The sequence below is a fragment of the Heloderma suspectum genome, chromosome 1, assembly GCF_057233095.1.
Source record: "Heloderma suspectum isolate Gila_16-S chromosome 1, 16-S_ref, whole genome shotgun sequence".
NCBI classification, from domain to species: Eukaryota; Metazoa; Chordata; class Lepidosauria; order Squamata; family Helodermatidae; genus Heloderma; species Heloderma suspectum.
The window spans coordinates 49,836,163-49,858,013 of NC_139458.1; the positions used below are offsets into that span (position 1 = coordinate 49,836,163).

At 45.5% G+C, this 21,851-nt stretch overlaps 1 protein-coding gene across 1 annotated transcript in view; it reads right to left on the reverse strand.

Moving 5' to 3' along the window:
* Window positions 1-21,851, reverse strand: part of DLST (dihydrolipoamide S-succinyltransferase) — a 40,639-nt gene that overhangs the window by 7,118 nt on the left and 11,670 nt on the right. Inside the window, exons 8-12 of the mRNA XM_084842241.1 lie at window positions 20,462-20,617; window positions 20,114-20,199; window positions 10,468-10,565; window positions 4,535-4,665; window positions 3,120-3,193 (exon numbers count right to left, since the gene is read on the reverse strand). Coding sequence (XP_084698367.1) covers window positions 3,120-3,193; window positions 4,535-4,665; window positions 10,468-10,565; window positions 20,114-20,199; window positions 20,462-20,617 — 545 coding nt within the window. The remainder of the gene's footprint in view (window positions 1-3,119; window positions 3,194-4,534; window positions 4,666-10,467; window positions 10,566-20,113; window positions 20,200-20,461; window positions 20,618-21,851) is intronic.

Here is a 21,851-nt window from a genome sequence, read left to right on the forward strand (position 1 = left end):
GGTTGAGACCCTGGTGGGTGGCTGGAATGCCGCAATCACTGTGGCATTAGATCGGGTGGCTCTGAAACGCCCTCTCCCCCTGAACAGGGCTTGGACTGCACCAATCCGCAGATACGAGCTCTGAAACAGGAGGTCAGACAGCTAGAGCGCCGGTGGCGGAAGTCTCGCTCCAAAGACAATCAGACACGGGCTAGAGCTGTATCTTCAGCCTATCACGTGGCGGCGAAGGCAGCAAAAAAGGAATATTATGCTGCCTCTATCGCGTCTGCAGAGTGCTGTCCCAGGAGGCTGTTCCAAGTGGTCCGGAGACTGGTCGGTCCAGTTGCTCCAGAACTGCTGGAGCATTCTAAGGCCTCCTGTGAGGCCTTGGCAAGGCACTTTGCAGATAAAGTTGATCGGATTAGGAGTGTTATTCTGTGCGCTGTGGATACAGTTAGTGAGCAAGAGGCAGTCTGTGGCAAACCAGTTTTGTGGGATCGGTTCCAGCTTCTTCCTCTGATGAAGTGGACAAGGTGCTTTCGTCTGTAAGGCCAACCACCTGCTTACTTGATCCTTGCCCATCTTGGCTCATTATGGGCTGCAGAGAGAGACTGGGTGAGGGGATCAGGGCGGTGGTGAACGCCTCCCTTGAGGAGGGAGTGATGCCATCAGCCCTCAAGGAGGCAGTGATAAGACCGCTTTTAAAAAAGCCCTCCTTGGATCCCCAAGTTCTGAACAACTTTTGCCCAGTCTCGAATCTGCCATTTTTGGGCAAGATGATTGAGCGGGTGGTGGCGACGCAGTTGAAGGCACACTTGGACGAAGCCAATTATCTAGATCCATTTCAGTCAGGTTTCAGGCCTAGGCATGGGACAGAAACGGCCTTGGTCGCCTTGGTGGACGATATGAGGAGGGCTCTGGATAGGGGCGAATGCGTTCTCCTTGACCTCTCAGCAGCTTTTGATACTGTTGACCACGGTATCCTCCTGGACTGCCTGGAGGGGTTGGGCATTGGAGACACCTTCCTCTCCGGCAGGTACCAGAGGGTAGCACTGGGAGAGGAGGTTTCGGACCCGTGGCTGCTCACTTGTGGGGTGCCACAGGGTTCCATCCTCTCCCCAATGCTATTTAACATCTATGTGAAGTCGCTGGGGGCTATCATCAGGAGGTTTGGGGTGCGGTGTCATCAGTATGCGGATGACATGCAGCTCTGCCTCTCGTTCGAATCTTCACCAAGGTTGTCTGTAGAATCCCTGTCCAAATGTCTGGAGACGGTGAGTGGCTGGATGGGGAGGAAGAAGCTGAAGCTGAACCCTGACAAGATTGAGGTACTTTTGGTGGGAGACAAGAGGAGGCTGGGGGATGTTGACCTGGTGTTGAATGGGGTAGGGCTACCCTTGAAAGACCAGGTCCGCAGCTTGGGGGTCATCTTAGACTCCCAGCTGTCCATGGAGGCTCAGGTGTCAGCTGTGAGCCGGACAGCGCTGTATCAACTCCATCTGATATGACGACTGCGCCCCTACCTTCCCGACCATCTGCTCCCATCGGTAGTACATGCCCTGGTCTCCTCTCGTTTAGACTACTGTAATGCGCTCTATGTGGGGTTACCCTTGAAGACGGTTCGGAAGCTGCAGCTGGTACAGAACGTGGCAGCTCGCCTGATTAAAGGCAGCCGCCGGCGAGATCACTCCAGTGCTGAAGGAGCTGCACTGGTTACCAGTTGTTTTCCAGGCCAAATTCAAGGTGTTGGTTTTGGCCTTTAAAACCCTATACGGTTCTGGCCCAGCCTATCTCAAGGAGTGCCTCCAGCAACACCAGATAGGCCACTCAACAAGATCAGTCTTGGATGGCCTTCTCTGTGTCCCATCAGCCAGGACAGCTAGGCTGGTGAGGACGAGGGAGAGACCCTTCTCTGTGGCAGCCCCCACTCTGTGGAACTCCCTCCCTAGGGAACTCCACCATGCCCCCTCTTTAATGAGCTTCTGCCACGCACTAAAAGCATGGTTGTTCAGGCAGGCATTTGGGGTTGGTTAGGGTAATTTTAGAAATGTGATGTTTTTCATGTTGAATTTTATTGTTTTGAACTGTTTTTAATGTTGTGTATTGCCCAGAGTGGCTAGGTGACCAGCCAGATGGGCGATTAATAAATTTAATAAATAAATAAATAAATATTTAGAATGTGCCCTCTCCTACGGGTGATTTTGCCACTCCCACTGCCCTGTGAAATTTGCTGTCAAAATTCAGTGGCACAGCAGCGAGGGGGGTGGTGGTGGTGGTGTCCGTGTCCATGTGTGTGTCCCTGATTTCCCTCTAAGTGACCAGGGAGCACAATTTTGCTTTAAAACATACTGCATGCATTGTTTTAAAGAAAAATTTACGTTTTTTCTGACGTTGCCCACCCCAGATCCAAAAGAACCACAGAGATGCGAGAGCTCAAACATTTGGCTTGCTAGTAGGATTTTCTATTAATGTTAATCAGTGCGTGAAAGAGGTAATTAGAACCACCAATGGTCCAACTGTAGCAGGATTGTATAACTTCAAAGAGAGAAGCCTCCAGTTTCACTTTGAGAAGCAAAGGAATGGAACTGGACTCAGCTCACTCACTCTGAGGAAAGAGACAATGCACAGGCCAAAACTACTCTTGCTCCATCATCCAGTATCAGGGAAGTCTATTACTAATTACTACAAGCAGAACTTTGCGTTCTCACTATGGGATATCAGATGCCTTAGGATCTCTTCTTCACAGTTCATACAGTATCCTCTGGCCAAATGTACATTTGTGAAACTCCTCTCTCTAAGCAATGATGGTGGACTAATGCCACAAATCAGGCAGATAGTTCTTGTGTTTTATTCATGAACATGAGCCACAGTCACAGATTTCCCCAGCATCTCTTGGTGTATCATGTCCTTGAAGTCAGGAAGAGGAGCCTCTAGCTCAAACCCAGCAGATGGATCTATGGCTGATCACCCTTTCTGATCTGGAGTTTTGGACAGGAGCAAGTGCCCTCCCCTGCCACAGGTCTAGAGAAGGCCAAGAGGTATTTCAAATGGTTGAAGACCCAATGTCAGTCAAATCCCCTCCCCTCAATTGGCTTGAGCTACAGGCTGGGCCAGGCAACAGATGTTCCCACAGTACCTACCCTAGGGGTTGCCACCGCAACACTGATGTCCACATATTCCCTGTACACAATCTCTTTGGTTGTATCATCAATCACTACATTGAGAAAGAAAAGCATGCTGTTACATAAAGCAACACCAAGGGTCAAGGCTCTACTCAGGTGGGCCCAAAGCAGAAAGAATCAACCCCTACTTGCATCTCTTCCTTCAGTTCACTGAGGATTAGTACTGGAGGAGAGTAAGCTTGAACTGTCGTGTAGAGGAAACATCAGGTTTCCACCACTCACCAGCTTGCAAGGGGCAAGTGCCCTGACCCTCCAACAAAATAGATTCCGAAAAGCCTCCAAAATATGCTCTCTGTGTTGTAGTTTGGAGGGGAAGATTCAGGAGTTTGTCCTGTTGCTTCCTCCCTTCTCCAAACATCATCACAAAAGTGAGAGAAGACTCCATTTTTTTTCTTTCAAACCCTCTGCATTTGCTAGAGGGCTTGGAAGGACAGGCAAACTCTTGTCTAATTTACACAGAGGTTTGGAGAAGATAAGAAACAGCAGGAGTCCACCCTGCTGCTTCTTATCGTATTCAAACCTCCATCCAAGTGAGAGGAAACTCTGGCCATCTTCCAAGCCTTCTGTGCAAGCTACAGGGCTTGAGTGACCAGTGGAGTTTCTTCTCACTTGTGCAGCAACTTGGAGAAGGGAAGAAACAGCAGGAATAACTTTTTTTTTTTTTTGCAAAATATTCATGTTATCTTATATCCTGCCTTTACATGGAGTTCCCAATAATCTCCCGTTCCAATTACCGACTAGGTCCATAACCCATTTAACTTCAGCAAGACAACTCACTGGGCCACAGCAGGAGAAAATCTTGCCATTTCTTGACTTCTCTATACCATAGCAGAAACAAAAGAAATCCCTGCCTCTCCCTAGAACCCTCCACACATGCTAAGAGGTGGGGGCAGGGGGGAGGAAGGGGAGACGCTGGCAACAAGAACAAATAAATGCTGGCTAGTAAACCAGACTGAGAGTTGTGGACCACTGGGGAAAATTAATATTTTCAGGTTGCAATGAAGTCTCTAGGTCTCTTTGCAAAGGCACACATCTGAATCTCAGGAGGTCAACCGTCTCCCCAGTAAGACAAACACGGTGATGAATATGGTGATGTGTGTCCTAATTACAAGTTAGCAGATTTAGATTGGCTGCAGAGATCCAAAACATCCCCCCTCTATCATCACCTGAATATCTTTTTGCTGAGAGAGGGCTTGTCACAGCACAATGGCTTATATTTCCACAGGTATAGGTAGTACAATCAGTGGTAGAGCCAAGATATGCAGCTGTAGATTGCCAGACATCACAAGGTCTGGCAATCCCAACTCCCATTGAGTGTGTTCATGCACACTCCCAGACACTCCATCTCAGAAACTCAGGCCTATTCTTCTCACCTGCATTCACAATGGGCTGCTCTTGCAGGGCAAAGGCTGCAGCTTTTACAAAGGCAGACATAAAACCGAGTTTCATATTGTGCTTCTTCAGGAAGGTGTCCCTGTGCCGGGCTCTCATTTCCTGGATGTTACTGCAAACACCATAAGAACATTTACTACCAGAGACTACAAGTACTCCAAGTGAGAGGAAGGTTCTTGTTTTCTGTATCTGCATTGGCAACAAATCTGCAGTACATTCTGCCTGACATATAGCTGACTTGTGGGACCAACCTGCATCTTAAACTTGGCTTGCAATCTTTTTTTAATGCCAATGCCAGAGCTTCACACACTGAGACCAACACTGCAGATTTAAAATTCAGATGGATTGACACACTTTCCATGTTAAGATGTTCCAAGAGATATTGAAGTTCCTAACATACCCTCCCAATTTGCTAAAAAAAAATCTCAATAGATTAAGACTGATGTTAATGTCCAATATAACACTGCAATGCAGCTTTCTCTTTCAAAAATACGATACAAATCTTTTGTAACATTTTGAGACTGAAATAATGCTCAAGGGATATAGCTGAAGACAGGACCTTTCTTTGCTATAGCCTTCCCCAACCTGGTGCGCTCAATTGGCAACGCTGGCTGGGGGTGGTGGGAGTTGTAGTCCAACACATCTGGAGGGCACCAGCTTGGGGAAGACTATCTTAGGACTAGGGGCATTGCTAAAAAGATCCAGGGCACAGGCCCATAACACAATATATATATATCTGAGTCTAAGCACACCTCTAATTGTGCGTGCGTGCACGCGCATGGTATGTTTGCATGTGTGCAAAGATTACATACATACATAAGCACTGATCCCCGACCCCACTTCAACTCACACCCTGATTCAGCATTTTGGAAAACATTCTGCTTCTGCTCAGGCCAATTTATAGCCAGACCATTTCAGCTTGGCACCAAACCCGAGTCAAGGTTTGGAAAAATGAGTCTTTACGCTTCCTGCTGACTACCATGGGAAATTAGAAAAAACCTGGAACTTTCGTCTCTTGGTCAGAACTGGATGATAATTTCAGGCATAGTAGCCCACTAGAAAGGGATTACACTTGCCCAGTGCCAGAAAAATAGGTGCAGGGTTCATATCTTGATTTTCTTTTAAAAGGAACTGCCAGTAACTTTTTTATTCCTTGGAAGAATTGGATAAAATTTTCAGGATTCATTGCCCCATCAGAGGAGATCATGTCTGCCAAATTTCAGAAAGATAGCCACAGGGGGTTTTGTGCAAGGGTGGCCTTGACATTTTGAGGTCTCCAAAACAGGACATACTTATCTCCCTATTTTCCTTGTAGACCATTATTCTGAAAATTACAGACAGCCTAGAGTTGTCCCTAAGTAAGAAACCAGTAAAGTTTCAGAAGGATAGGTGCAGCTGTTTATGTGTAAGGGGAGTTCTCCAATTTGGGGGAGGGAGTTATTTCCCTTCCCTTCTCTCCTTTCCCAATAGTTTTTGGGTAAGTTTGTATGAAAATGCACAGGTCATTAGAGGTGTCCCCCAGGCAAGAAACCTGCAAAGTTCCTGAAGGATATACATGCATGCAAATGCATATACTAAGTGCCTTTCCCTCACCAGTTCATGCAAAATTTAAAAACACACACACAAATGACAAAACATGCATAGGACTGAGCTGAAAGAGTAGACAATTCATTAGATGGAATTGGGTAGGCACTGTATTAAGTCTTCAGTACCATGCTCACAACTCAGGACTTATTTCTGAGTAAACATGCAAAACATCAGGGTGCAAACCTCCTTGCAAAAGTAACTTGTGCTGGAATCCTATGCACACCTTCCTGAGGGTAAGCCTCATTAAACATGATGGGGCTTCTGAGTAGGCATGCACAGGCTTGTATAAATGATCAATATTTATCTCCTCTCCACTTAAAAAACAAACCCAGAATCCCTACTTTTATTAAAGCTTTCTGTTCCAAGGAACATAGGAAATTGCCTTATACTGAGTCAGACCCTGGGTCCATCTAGCCCAGTATTGTCGACAGTGACTGGCAGCAGTGGCTTTCCAGAGTTTCAGGCCAGATTCTTTCCTAGCCCTACCTGGAGATGCTGGGCACTGCACCTGGGACCATCTGCAAAGCATGTGCTCGACTACTGAGCCACAGCCCTTCCTGTTGCTGGATAATGGCAACTGACAAACAAAACAGCCCCAGATTTGTTTCTCTGCAATCATGTGAACCCACTTTTCTCAAAGACTTGTGTGAGAAGGAGAAAAACCAACCCTCTTGTCCGTTTGTATAAATTCTCTTTAAGAATTCCCCAAGATATGCTCTAGGTGGAATAAAGAAGAGAAAGAACAGGATAGGGGAAGGAAGAAGAAAAGAAGATTGGTGACTGGAAATGCAAGGTGGTGGGTAGAGAGAAATCCCTAAGGCAAGTGGCTCCTTTCAGAGAGGTAGTACTTCAGAAGAATTTAGGAGGCTGTGGAGGGTTTGTAAGGATTGCATGTACTTAAATTAACTTTATGAGCTGAGGTGGCTGAGGGCTTTTTCTAGCTTTTTTAAAGCTGTAGAACCTATTTAAAAGCCTCAGCAGTCCTAACCCTCTTTTTGGAATAATTTGAGTCCTACAGCTATTTAGGTGAAATTAAAGTGGCGGGAGAGAAAGAAGATTGTGGAGGCTGATTGGATCCTTTGCTGTACTGAAGCTACTAAACTTCTGCAGAAGCCAAAGGTTCCAATTTGGGGCAGTAAAATCAAATGCTGTGTGAAATACCAGTATTTCACATGCAGCTCTTTCTTCCCTTCCTTCTCCCTCTTCAAAATTTAATTGCAAGCAAGCTCCCATCAGTGGGCATGTAAGAGCAGAAAAGTGGGGGGGGGGTTGCATCTCAAAAAAACAACAACAATCTACACCAGAGATTAGGCATAGTGACCTCCTAATGGTCACCTTATACACCTTCTGATTAGGATCCCTAATCCCCTGTACGGTTTGACAGTTTTTTACCTTTTGTTTTAGTCTTTGAGAAAAAGGAGACTATGCATGGCTAGCACAAAAGCCACTGGACCCAATTATCTGAAATTTGGCAGGTTCAGTCAGCTCCATAGAGGCTGCCAGGTCCCCAAATTCTACGTACTTATGTGGAAAAACAAAAAAATTATAGCTCTTTGCTTTGAAAGATTTTCTTGAAAATAGCAAATATTACCACAAAAGCCACTAGACCTAACTGCCTGAAATTAGGTAGGTTCAATCATATCCATGGGGGCTACAAGGTCTCCAAATTTAATGTATTCACTATACAAACTAAAAAAGTTACAGCCATTTCTGTTTTCCAATGCAAGTCAATTGGAAAATGTAAAAAAAAGGGGGGGGGCAATTGGGACAGCTCAAAAGATCCGAGGCACAGCTCAAAAAAAGATCCGGGGCCCATGCCCATGTAGGCCCTCCCATAATGGCACCGCTGCTTAGGCTCTTTAACAGAACAGACATTGCATACTATCCTGAAATGTACATGATTGCTCAAGGTCTTCCCCCAAGTGAAGCAGTGATACAGGTTTTCCAGAAAATTCTGAACTGGAAAATTTTCCAGTGTAAATTAAATTGTTTGCATAAGATCATTTGCATAGTTGGTATCTGAAAATTTCCCAATGTAAATTAGGTTCATCTGCACAGGAAAATTTTCAGTTTGCATCAGAGAGATGTAATTTAGCATGTTTATTTTAGTTGTATTTAGTAACAATGAAGCTTTTAAAAAGTATCCTATGTTGATTTTTTGTCCCAATACACTACAAATATTTGACCTGAAATATTTGAGGGGGGGGGATTAAATCACACTTAATGTGCTGCAAATGTTTTTATTATGTAGAATGTTTTTATTGGAATACTTGTAAAAATTTAAAGACAACAGCATTTACTTTCCTTACATTGTTTAAATTTAAGAAACAATAAAGGCACTGAAAACTGTTCACAGTAATTTCTAGCAGCCCCCCCCCCCCAAATGTGCACAATATGCTGACAACCACTCATCTATTTCAGCAGAGTTCAACTCTCTTCCACTAAGGTTGTTGTGGCACTTTCAGTTTTGTTGTCACTACTTTCATTTTGAGACATATATGTATTTCAGTGACGTACATGTATTCTCTCACATACATGTTAAGGATCATCACCTGAAAAACACTGATTATCACTTTGAAACTGCCAAGCTTGCCTAATATTGTATTTGCAATTGACATACATTCATTTTTATTAATGGACTTATGAAACAGAACATTTTCCGCCCCACATCACTAATATGAAGGTAAACTGCCAGGCAGGTGCACACTTTAAATTCCTACAAATATCTTAATCATGGTGTTTTCATCACCATAAACTTGAGAGAAAGGTGGAATAGGCCATGGCTCAGTGGTGGAGCACATGTTTTTCCTAAAGGTTGTCCCAGTTTCTATTATGGAGCCAGTAAAAATGTCTCTGGTAGCAGAGCTAGGAAAGTTCTGTGTCCAAGACCTTGGAGCTGCTGCCAACCCAGAAGAGACAGCACTGGGCCAGAAACACCAAAGGTCTGACACATCAGAATAAAGCTTTAAAGTTTACTGAGAAGTGACAAGAAACTTCGTATTTCCAATAAGTCTCTGCCTACCTACACTGGAGGAATTCAGCTGTAGTTTAAATTAAATGAGGATCTAAGAGAAAAATATGTACCCAATTAAAAAATTAAAAAAACAAAAATGTAACATGAGTTTGGGGCTATGGCCTTCAGAGGCTCCCAACACAATGACTCTTTGAAATATCATTAAAGTGAGAACAGAAAATAGAAACTTCCATCATTCCCTTACTGGAACAAAAGCCAGCTGCACAAATTGAACTAAACAACTTTGTCTTAGCAATTCTAGGCAGATATTGAAGTTGAAACCTTCATCTTCCATCTCCCAGACAACATGGCTTTGTAGAGGCAGTTTTTAGCAAGTAGAAGTGCTCCTTTGGGTTTAGACTGTTTGTTTTCCTTTGCCTAATCTTGTTTAGAGCTAGGATTACTGTCCAAAGACATTACTGCCTCCCAAGACACAAGGGCTGCTGGAATGAAGTGGTGGTTTGAGAGGAGGAAGCCATCATGAACAGGCTTCACAGCAGACAATGACCCCCAGTGGGGAGGCAAAGGGCCTTGGCCTAGGCCCTTGCAAGTTGTCTACATGGCATACGGGCTGGGGGCAATCAATCCAAAACAGATTATTGGCTGCAACAAGAGCCTAAGGCCAGAGTAAAGCGACACCTCCATTAGCCTCTAACAGGAGATACGTTGCAGCACTTCCTCTCCAATCATGACTATTTTGCCAACCTTATTATTTCAAGCACAAAATATTTACATGTTTTGTCTTAAGAAGCAGGATACGATTTCATGGGGCAATTTGATTTGGGCACCATTTCCCTTAATGCACTGAAACATAAGCTTCCCCCTCCCCAAATCCATTAGTGCTCAGGCCACACAAGCACTTGGCTTGTACAGAGTTGGTTTCCCCCACCCCCAAGTAGAGACGATAGGGATGGGTGAGAGCTTCAAGAATGCCTTTTGGTTAAGCTGCACTAGAGAGTCCTTGCTTAGAAAGAGTCTCATTCCTATACGTTAGCTACCTAGATAGGAATATAAAATACAGCCTTCCATACAGGAACATTGCAGGTTAACTGGAGGTAGTAGCCAGTTTCTATACCTCTGCTAGTTGGAGATGCTTCTTTCCCAACATGGGCCATCCAGCTTCTGTCAGTACCATAAAAATAATCCCAAGGAGCTGGCCAAAGCCACCAGCCTGGCACTTTAATTCACCTTTGAAGATGAAGCACACGAGCTCAATGAGAACCGGACAGCTGCATGCCAATAAGCCAAAGTTCCCATTATTGAAACAGAGAATGATTCAGACTTGCTCATACTAAATGAGGGCATGGTCCTTACCTCATATCAATTTCATTGAAGGTGGTCAACATGGCACATGTGTTTTGGGCCTCTTTCAGGCGCTGAGCAATGCGCTGGCGCATCCTGTTCATTTTCACCTGAAGTGGAACAGAAAATGATAGCAGAAAAGTTATCTTCTACATGGAACTGTGCAAAAGCAAGCCACCAAGACCTTGTGCTTTCCTTCTGAATTAACATGCTGGAACAGGCTGCCAAATAACATAGTGAGCCTAACACTTTTTTTGAGCAACGAACCCAGAAGTCAGTGAGAGGCTTCTTAGCCTGGAAGACTGCTCAGCTGAGAAACAACAAAGCCAAGTAGTGGCAGAGGCATCAGGGCTCAAACTGATACATGCCAGAAGCTGTGCTTCAGGAGAGGTTCATGAGTTGCAGCAGTGAGAAAGCCAGTAGGAGGGACCATAAAGCAAACCACAGTTCACATATTGACAAAAGCAGTACTGCAAAGATTTATGCTGTTGTCCATCACTATTTTTTTTATTATTATTAAATTTATTAATCGCCCATCTGGCTGGTCACCCAGCCACTCTGGGCGATGTACAATATACCATAAAACAATTTAAAACAATAAAATTCCACCATAATTTTTTTTTTAAAATACCCTAACCCACCCCAAATGCCTGCCTGAACAACCACATTTTTAATGCACGACGGAAGCTCATTAAAGAGGGGGCATGACGGAGTTCCCTAGGGAGGGAGTTCCACAGAGTGGGGGCCACCACAGAAAAGGCCCTCTCCCTCGTCCCCAAAGGCAGTGATCACGAACCAAGAATTCTCCCGTATTCAGCCACTGCCCACTGAATCAGTATGTTTCCCGCCTCTTCAGTCTGTTTCCCGCCTCCCAGCTGAGCAGAGCAGAGCAGAGCAGAGCAAGCTGCCCCAGCTGGTCCAGGGACTACAGAAGCAATCAAGCTCCCAGAGAGTGAGCGATCAAAGAAAGTGAACAGGGGGAACAAACAGGAGTTGGCCAGGGGAGTTTGGCAGGGGAGGTCAAAAGGGAGGCTCCTAACATTTTTTTTAATTATTTTTATTTTTTATTTTAACTAACTTTTTTCCATTTATTTGTCTTGTAACACACACTTTCACACCAGTGGGACTCTGCTTTTAACCTCTACTGAGTAGAGGAGCAGGCACAGGCTAGTCTAGAACAATCACAAAGCTAGACACAAAAAGGGAAAAAAGGCTATGGAAGGACAGGACTCTCCAGTGGTGGTGACCTGCAAGGTGTGTGCAGTGTTTGTTTTCTTGCCTGAGAACAACATGGCCTACACCTGCAACAAGTGCAAGTTGATCACGCTGCTGGAGGAAAAAGTAAGTGGACTGGAGCGGCGACTGTCGACCCTCCGGGGAATAAGAGAACACGAAGAGTTCTTGGACAGAATGGGGGAACTACAGCAGCAAAGGGCAGACCAGAAGCTTGAAGAGCAACAGCAAGATGAGGCAGTGGGAAATGCTGAGGTGAAGAAAAATGGAATAGAGGATACTCCTTGGAAAAGGGTGAAAGGAGAAGAACTAGATGCCACTCTGCACCAGTGGAAGCAGTGGAGCTGTGGAACCGATTCCAGGTACTTGTGGATGAGACTGGAGGACAGCCTGCAGAGGAAGAATCACAGGGGAACCTGCATGAGAGTGAGCAAGAGGCTAAAGGTCAGTCAAACAGAGGCGATGAAACCCAGGCCTACAAGAAGAAGAAGAGTGGTAGTAGTGGGAGACTCCTTGCTGCGTGGGATCGAGACCCAAGTATGTCGCGAAGACCCATGGACTCGCCAGGTATGTTGTCTCCCGGGAGGACAGATTAGAGACGTGACTGAAAGGTTGCCTGCACTAGCTAATACTTTGGAAGACAGAAACAAAATTCAAAGTGATCTGGATAGACTGGAGTGCTGGGCAGAAAACAACAGAATGACATTTAATAGGGACAAATGCCAAGTTCTGCACATAGGAAAAAGAAACCAAATGCACAGTTACAAGATGGGGGATACGTGGCTCAACCACACTACAAGCGAGAAGGATCTTGGAATTGTTGTCAATCACAAGCTGAATATGAGCCAACAATGTGATGTGGCTGCAAAAAAGGCCAATGCTATTTTAGGCTGCATTCATAGAAGCATCGCTTCCAAATCCCGGGAAGTACTAGTTCCCCTCTACTCAGCACTGGTTAGGACTCATCTGGAGTACTGTGTCCAGTTCTGGGCAGCACACTTTAAGAAGGATGCACACAAACTGGAGAGGGTTCAGAGGAGGGCAACAAAGATGATCAGGGGACTGGAAACAAAGCCCTATGAAGAGATACTCAAAGAACTGGGCATGTTTAGCCTTGAGAAGAGAAGACTGAGGGGAGATATGATAGCACTCTTCAAGTACTTGAAAGGTTGTCACAGAGAAGAAGGCCAGGATCTCTTCTTGATCATCCCAGAGTGCAGGACACGGAAGAATGGGCTCAAGTTACAGGAAGCCAGATTCCGGCTGAACATCCGGAAAAACATCCTGACTGTTAGAGTAATACGACAATGGAACCAATTACCTGGGGAGGTGGTGGGCTCTCCCACACTGGAGGCCTTCAAGACGAGGCTGGACAGCCATTTGTCAGGGATGCTCTGACTTGGATTCCTGCAATGAGCAGGGGGTTGGGCTCGATGGCCTTGTAGGCCCCTTCCAACCCTACCATTCTATGATTCTATGACTCCTTGCTGCGTGGGATCAAGACCCAAGTATGTCGCGAAGACCTGTGGACTCGCCAGGTATGTTGTCTCCCGGAAGGACGGATTAGAGACGTGGCTGAAAGGTTGCCTGCACTCATAAAGCCCACTGACAGGTATCCCTTTCTTCTCATCCATGTGGGAACAAATGATACCGCCAAGCGGAGCTACGAAGAGATCACGTCAGACTTTGAAGCTTTGGGAAGGAAACTCAAGAACTTTGGGGCCCAGATAGTTTCTCATCCTGCCTTCCAGTAGTTAGAAGAGGGAGAGAAAGGGAACGAAAAATACTCCGGGTGAATGACTGGCGATGAAGGTGGTGCCGTCAAGAGAGATTTGGATTCTGGGACCAAGGGCTATACTTCCTGGAAGATGGGCTGTTGGCAAGGGATGAGTTGCACCTCACAAAGGATGGGAAGACTGTTTGGCCACAGCATGAAGAACTTCATCAGGAGGGCTTTAAACTGAATCCTACGGGGAAGGGAGACGTAATGTTGGGGGTATCAGTGGACGTAGGCACATGCACTGCAACGGAGAGAACAGCTCTGATAGCGCCCAATAATAGTCTTCAGACACATGCAGGAAGAAAGCCAGACTATGAAGCACATGGTCTTCGACGTCTATATACTAATGCCCAGAGTATGGGAAACAAACAGAATGAACTTGAACTCTTAATACAAGAGGGAAATTATGACCTGATAGGTATAACTGACCCCTTCATGGATCACTGCCTTGTTGTGGCGAAGGGGCTTACGTAACTCAGTGAAGCCATAAGCTATGCCGTGCAGGGCCACCCAAGACGGACAGGACATGGCAGAGAGTTCTGACAAAATGTGGTCCACTGGAGAAGGAAATGGCAACCCACTCCAGTATTCTTGCCAAGAAAACCCCATGGAACGTATCACAAGGCTAAAAGAGATGACGCCGGAAGATGAGCACCTCAGGTCGGAAGGTGTCCAATATGCTACTGGGGAAGAGCAGAGGGTATTTCCAAGTAGCGCCAGAAAGAGTGAAGCAGCTGGGCCAAACCCGAAAGGACACTCAGCTGTGGATGTGTCTGGTGGTGAAAAGAAAATCCGATGCTGTAAAGAACAATATTGTTTAGGAACCTGGAATGTCAGATCAAAGACTGAACATCGACATCTTGGGAATCAGCGAACTAAAATGGACAGGCATGGGCGAATTTAATTCAGGTGACCATCACATATCTACTATTGTGGGCAAGAATCCCTTAGAAGAAATGGAGTAGCACTCATAGTCAACAAAAGGGTGGGAAAAGCAGTACTGGGGTACAATCTTAAAAATGATAGAATGATCTCAGTACGAATCCAAGGCAAATCATTCAACGTCACAGTAATTCAAGTCTATGCCCCAACCACTGAGGCCGAAGAAGCTGAGGTTGATCGGTTCTATGAAGACCTACAACACCTTCTAGAACTAACACCAAAAAAAGATGTCCTCTTCATCATAGGGGATTGGAATGCTAAAGTAGGAAGTCAAGAAATCACCGGGATAACAGGCAGGCATGGCCTTGGTGTACAAAATGAAACAGGACAAAGGCTAATAGAGTTTTGCCAAGAGAACATGCTGATCATAGCAAATACTCTTTTCCAACAGCACAAGAGGCGACTCTATACATGGACGTCACCAGATGGTCAATATCGAAATCAGATTGATTATGTCCTTTGCAGCCAAAGATGGAGAAGCTCCATACAGTCAGTAAAAACAAGACCTGGAGCTGACTGTGGCTCAGATCATGAGCTGCTTCTTGCAAAATTTCGGCTTAAATTGAAGAACGTCGGGAAAACCACTAAACCGTTCAGCTATGACCTAAATCATATCCCTGATGAATATACAGTGGAGGTGAGGAATAGATTTCAGGGATTAGACCTGATAGACAGAGTGCATGAGGAACTATGGACGGAGGTCCGTAACATTGTTCAGGAGGCAGCAACTCAATCCATCCCAAAGAAAAAGAAATGCAAGAAAGCAAAGTGGCTGTCTGATGAGGCTTTACAAGTAGCTCACGAAAGAAGGGAAGTGAAAAGCAAGGGAGAAAGGGGAAGATATACCCAACTGAATGCAGAGTTCCAGAGAATAGCAAGGAGAGACAAGAAGGCCTTCTTAAATGAACAATGCAAAGAAATCGAGGACAACAACAGAATGGGAAAGACTAGAGATCTCTTCAAGAAAATTGGAGATCTCAAGGGAACGTTTTGTGCAAAGACGGGCATGATAAAGGACAAAGAAGGCAGGGACCTAACAGAAGCAGATGAGATTAAGAAGAGGTGGCAAGAATACACAGAAGAACTATACAGGAAAGATCTGAATGTCCCTGATAGCCATGATAGTGCGGTCACTGAACTTGAGCCGGACATCCTCGAGAGTGAAGTCAAGTGGGCCTTAGGAAGCATTAGTAACAACAAAGCTAGCGGATATGACAGTATTCCAGCCGAGCTATTTAAAATCCTAAAAGATGATGCTGTTAAAGTGCTGCATTCAATATGCCAACAAATCTGGAACACTCAACAGTGGCCACAAGACTGGAAAAGGTCAGTTTACATTCCAATTCCAAAGAAGGGCAACGCCAAAGAGTGTTCAAACTACCGCACAATTGCGCTCATTTCACATGCCAGCAAGGTGATGCTCAAAATCCTACAAGCTAGGCTTCAGCAGTATGCGAACCGAGAACTACCGGAAGTACAAGCTGGGTTTAGAAGAGGCAGAGGAACTAGAGATCAAATCGCCAACATTCGCTGCATCATGGAGAAAGCAAGAGAATTCCAGAAAAACGTCTATTTCTGCTTCATTGACTACGCTAAAGCCTTTGATTGTGTGGATCACAACAAACTGTGGCAAATTCTTAAAGTGATGGGAGTACCAGACCACCTTACCTGTCTCCTGAGAAACCCGTACGAGGGCCAAGAAGCAACAGTAAGAACCAGACATGGAACAACCGAGTGGTTCCAAATTGGGAAAGGAGTACGACAAGGCTGCATATTGTCACCCTGCTTATTTAACTTATATGCAGAGTACATCATGAGAAATGCCGGGTTGGATGAATCAGAGGTTGGAATTAAGATTGCTGGGAGAATTATCAACAACCTCCGATATGCAGACGATACCACCCTAATGGCAGAAAGCGAAGAGGATCTCAAGAGCCTCTTGTTGAGGGTGAAAGAGGAGAGTGCAAAAGCTGGTTTGAAACTCAACATTAAAAAAACGAAGATCATGGCATCTGGCCCCATCACTTCCTGGCATATAGAAGGGGAAGAAATGGAAGCAGTGACAGATTTTACTTTCTTGGGCTCCAAGATCACCGCAGACGGTGACTGTAGCCATGAAATTAAAAGACGCTTGCTCCTTGGGAGGAAAGCTATGGCCAACCTAGACAGCATAGTAAGAAGCAGAGACATCACCTTGCCGACAAAGGTCCGTCTAATCAAAGCTATGGTTTTCCCAGTAGTAATGTATGGCTGTGAGAGCTGGACTATAAGGAAGGCTGAGCGCCGAAGAATTGATGCTTTCGAACTGTGGTGCTGGAGAAGACTCTTACGAGTCCCCTGGACTGCAAGGAGGTCAAATCAGTCCATCCTAAAGGAAATCAACCCTGAGTGCTCATTGGAAGGACAGATAATGAAGCTGAAGCTCCAATATTTTGGCCACCTAATGCGAAGAGAAAACTCCCTGGAAAAGACCCTGATGCTGGGAAAGACTGAAGGCAAAAGGAGAAGGGGACGGCAGAGGATGAGATGGCTAGATAGCATCACGGATGCAATGAATATGAACTTGAGCACGCTCCGGGAGAGAGCGCAGGACAGGAAGGCCTGGCGTGCTATGGTCCATGGGGTCACGAAGAGTCGGACACGACTGAACGACTGAACAACAACAAAGGTATAACTGAGACTTGGTGGGATGACTCTCATGACTGGAATACAGCAATTGAAGGATATAACTTGTTCAAAAAGAACAGGAGGAACAGAAAGGGAGGAACAGAAAGGGAGGTGGGGTTGCACTGTGTGTGAAAAATACATATCTCTGCACAGAAATACAGGAGGATGAGCTTGGTAGCCCCATCGAGAGCATCTGGATCAAAATAAATGGTGCAAAGAATAAAAGGGACCTGGTGGTCGCATTCTATTACCAGCAACCCAATCAAGGAGAAGACGAGGATGAAACTTTTGAAAAGCAAATAGCCAAGGTTTTAAGGAAGCATGATGTAGTAGTAATGGGGGATTTCAATTTCCCTGATGTTTGTTGGGAGACAAATTCTGCAAAACACGGCCCCTCCACGAGATTCCTGACTTGTATGGTGGATAACTTCATCCTACAGAAAGTAGAGGAAGGAACTAGAGGATCGGCTATCCTTGACTTGATCCTAACCAACAGAGATGACTTAGTGGATAAAGTAGCAGTTACAGGAACTCTGGGGGAAAGCGACCATGTTGTACTTGAGTTCTTGGTTCTAAGGGAAGCAAAAGCCGAGTGTAGTCAAACGTGTACCCTGGATTTTAGGAAAGCTGATTTTGATAAACTCAGAACAATGATAAGTAAGGTCCCATGGCAAGCGATGCTAACGAGAAAAGGAGTCCAAGATGGGTGGGTAGCTTTTAAAAAAGGAAATTCTCAAGGCACAATTACAAACAATTCCAACAAGAACAAAAGGTGGAAGACAACAGAAGAAGCCAATGCGGCTTCACAAAAAGCTTAGGGATGACCTGAAAACAAAAAAGGACACATATAGGAAGTGAAAAGAAGGCCAAGTAACAAAGGAAGAGTACAGGCAGGTAGCACAGAATTGCAGGGATGGCGTCAGGAAGGCTAAAGCTGAGAACGAGCTGAGGTTAGCAAGGGATGCTAAAAACAACAAAAAGGCTTTCTTCAGCTACGTGCATAGTAAAAGGCAGAGGAAAGAAATGGTTGTTCAGCTATTAAATAAGGATGGCAAAACGATAACAGATGACAAAGAAAAGGCAGAGGTGCTCAATTCCTACTTTGGCTCAGTCTTCTCCCAAAAGAGGGCGTATGACCCCCCTGGCAAAGGCAAAGAACAGGCTGAAGGGGTAGGATTGCAGCTTGAGATCGATAGGCATATGGCCAAGGAACACCTAATTACCTTGAATGAGTTCAAATCTCCAGGGCCAGATGAACTGCATCCTAGAGTAATAAAGGATCTGGCAGAAGAGCTCTCAGAACCGCTATCTATTCTCTTTGAGAAATCATGGAGGACGGGTGAAGTGCCAGATGACTGGAGGAGGGCTAATGTTTTCCCTATCTTCAAAAAGGGTAAAAAGGAGGAACCTGGGAACTACGGACCAGTCAGTCTGACATCAATCCCTGGGAAAATTCTGGAGCAGGTGATAAAGCAATCCATCTGGAAGCACCAATGCAGTGATTACTCGAAGCCAACATGGATTTGTCAAAAACAAGTCCTGCCAGTCTAATCTGATCTCATTTTTTGATCAAGTAACCTCCCTTGTGGGCCGTGGGAATGCTGTAGACATCATATACCTCGACTTCATCAAAGCTTTCGACAAAGTGCCCCATGATATCCTGATGAGCAAACAAGCTCAAAGTGGGCTAGATGAAACAACGATCCGGTGGATCCACAGTTGGCTACAGAATCGGACTCAGAGTGCTTATCAATGGGACCTTCTCAAACTGGGGAGAGGTAACGAGTGGGGTACTGCAGGGCTCAGTCCTGGGCCCAGTGCTCTTCAACATTTTGATTAATGACTTGGAGGAGGAGGTGCAGGGAATGCTGATCACATTTGCAGATGACACAAAATTGGGCGGGATAGCTAGTACCCTGGAAGACAGAAACAAAATTCAAAGTGATCTGGATAGACTGGAGCGCTGGGCAGAAAACAACAGAATGATATTTAATAGGGATAAATGCCAAGTTCTGCACCTAGGAAAAAGAAACCAAACGCACAGTTACAAGATGGGGGATACATGGCTCAACAACACGACAAGCGAGAAGGAACTTGGAATTGGTGTCGATCACAAGCTGAAGATGAGCCAACAATGTGATGTGGCTGCAAAAAAGGCCAATGCTATTTTGAGCTGCATTAATAGAAGCATAGCTTCCAAATCGCAGGAAGTGCTAGTTTCCCTCTACTCAGCACTGGTTAGGACTCATCTGGAGTAGTGTGTCCAGTTCTGGGCACCACACTTTAAGAAGGATGCAGACAAGCTGGAGAGGGTTCAGAGGAGGGCAACAAAGATGATCAGGGGACTGGAAACAAAGCCCTATGTGGAGAGACTGAAAGAACTGGGCATGTTTAGCCTTGAGAAGAGAAGACTGAGGGGAGATAGGATAGCGCTCTTCAAGTACTTGAAGGTTGTCACAGAGAGGAAGGCCAGAATCTCTTCTTGATCGTCCCAGAGTGCAGGACACGGAAGAATGGGCTCAAGTTACAGGAAGCCAGATTCCAGCTGAACATCAAGAAAAACTTCCTGACTGTTAGAGCAATACGACAATGGAACCAATTACCTAGGGAGGTGGTGAGCTCTCCCACACTGGAGGCGTTCAAGATGAGGCTGGACAGCCATCTGTCAGGGATGCTCTGACTTGGATTCCTGCATTGAGCAGGGGGTTGGACTCGATGGCCTTGTATGCCCCTTCCAACCCTACTATTCTATGATTCTATGAATCATACAGCACAACATGAGCACCACATCTCACAAGTCTCTGAGTAGAGACTTTTCCTGACCTCCTTCAGGCAAGAAAATTGCCCCTCTGCTCTGCCTCAATAACCAGCCACAGCTTGGGGGGGGGGGGGCGTCCTGCCTGAGTGCTCCAGCCAGTGTAGGATAAACCATTCTCCTACAAGATGAGAGCCTGAACCAACCTCCTAATTCACTGCCTTATTCAGATGGTGGCCATCCACCCCTTCCCCCATCAGATTGAGAAACCTCCAATTTACCCTTTGTTCCAGTATGGCACCTTTGCTGGCCCCAGCTCTGACGGCAGGAGCAGCTGCTGGAGCTGCTGTCGGCTTTACTGAAGACACTGAAAGTAAGTGAAAAAAAGGTGTCAAGGAACTGAGAGAACAGGGTTCATGTCCCGGCAAGCAATGGATCCACACCAAGGCCATCTGAGGCAGAGATGAAACACCCATTTGGGAGATGATGCCCGAAGCACATAAAATAGTGACAGGCGTTGTGGAATCAGTGTCTATGGATAGTTCCGCAATCTTCCATTCTGACTGATCCTCTGCTATGTAGGTCAGAGGGGACTTGTTAAGGAGGACTAGAGAGGATTTTGGTCTCACCTGGCTTAGCATCAACAGGAAGTGCTGACACAGGGGGCACTGGAGGCATTGTACTGGGAACTGGTGCTGCAGAGGGAGGTGTTCCAGGAGCAGGTGCTGTAGGAGCCTCAGGCTCTGGTGTAGGGGCTGCTGCTGGTTTGGCCTTGACGGGTGCAGCTGAATGACAAGAGAATGAAAGAAAATGCAAATAGAACTTAACATTTTTTCACAGACCATCTAAGCAGGCCCTCTCAGTATCTTAAAAAAAAAAAAACATTCTTGGGGGTGCAGAGCCTATATCAACATGATTTGGAGGGACTACATTGTCTGATTAGTAGCTAGCACCACAGAATTAACCCTTAAAATGATATAGCTTTGCAGAGGCTGCAAGTTTACAAGGCAGAAAGGTCCATGGGCTAAATTCTTTTATCAGCTAGATTCTGGGCTCAATTTAAAGTGCTGGTGATGACCTTTGAAGCCCTAAAACAGTTTGGGACCAGGTTATCTCCAGCACCACCTATGCCTGTATGACACTATCCAAGCCTTGAGATTGGGATCCGAGGCCATGTTCTCGGGCCTGCCATTAATTAAGATCTGACTGGAAGATTCTAGAGACAGAAGCTTAGATCCAGGATCTGCCTCCTGTTGACGGAAGGTGCCTCCGCCAGGTTTTGGGGGGGACCCCCACTTGTCCTGCACCAAAGATCACCCCATGCAGCAGGGTAGCATTTTCAGGGAGCTAGAAGAACTGCCACGACGAAAAAGGGATGGGGATGTCTGCTTCCGCCAGCCCAGCTGCACATGCCTAAATCTGGATCCAACCCAGAACCTTCTCAGTGGTGGCTCCACAACTGTGGAACTCATTCTCCAGGGAGATTTGCCAAGCTCCCTCCCTCATGGTTTGTCTTTGTGTTGTGAAGACATTCCTATTTTGGAAGGCTTTTTAACTGTCTTGCATTATTGGACCCCTACTTTAAATGTCTGTTTTTATTGTATTGTTATATTTAATTTTATGATTTTAGACTGTATTTATACCAGTTTATTATTGTAAGCTACTTTGTGAAGGCTTTTTGCTCTATAAAGCAGGATAGAAGCACATAAACAAAAACCTAATTAGCAACTCCCATAAGTCCCAGGCAGCACAGCCAATGATCAGGGATTATAGGGGCTGTAATCTAAAACATCTGGAGGACAGTAGGTTGCGTTCTGCTACTTTAGGGTATGCTCCACTCTAATGCTCTACTTATTGCTGCTGTAAATTATTTTATATCCGTTTTATTTTTTTCTTTATCTCCTGTGTTGAGCAGGGGGTTTGACTCAATGGCCTTGTAGGCCCCTTTCAACCCCACTATTCTATGATTCTATGATTCCATCTTCAACCAAGGGTACCCCAGTCTTTAGCTTTGCAGGG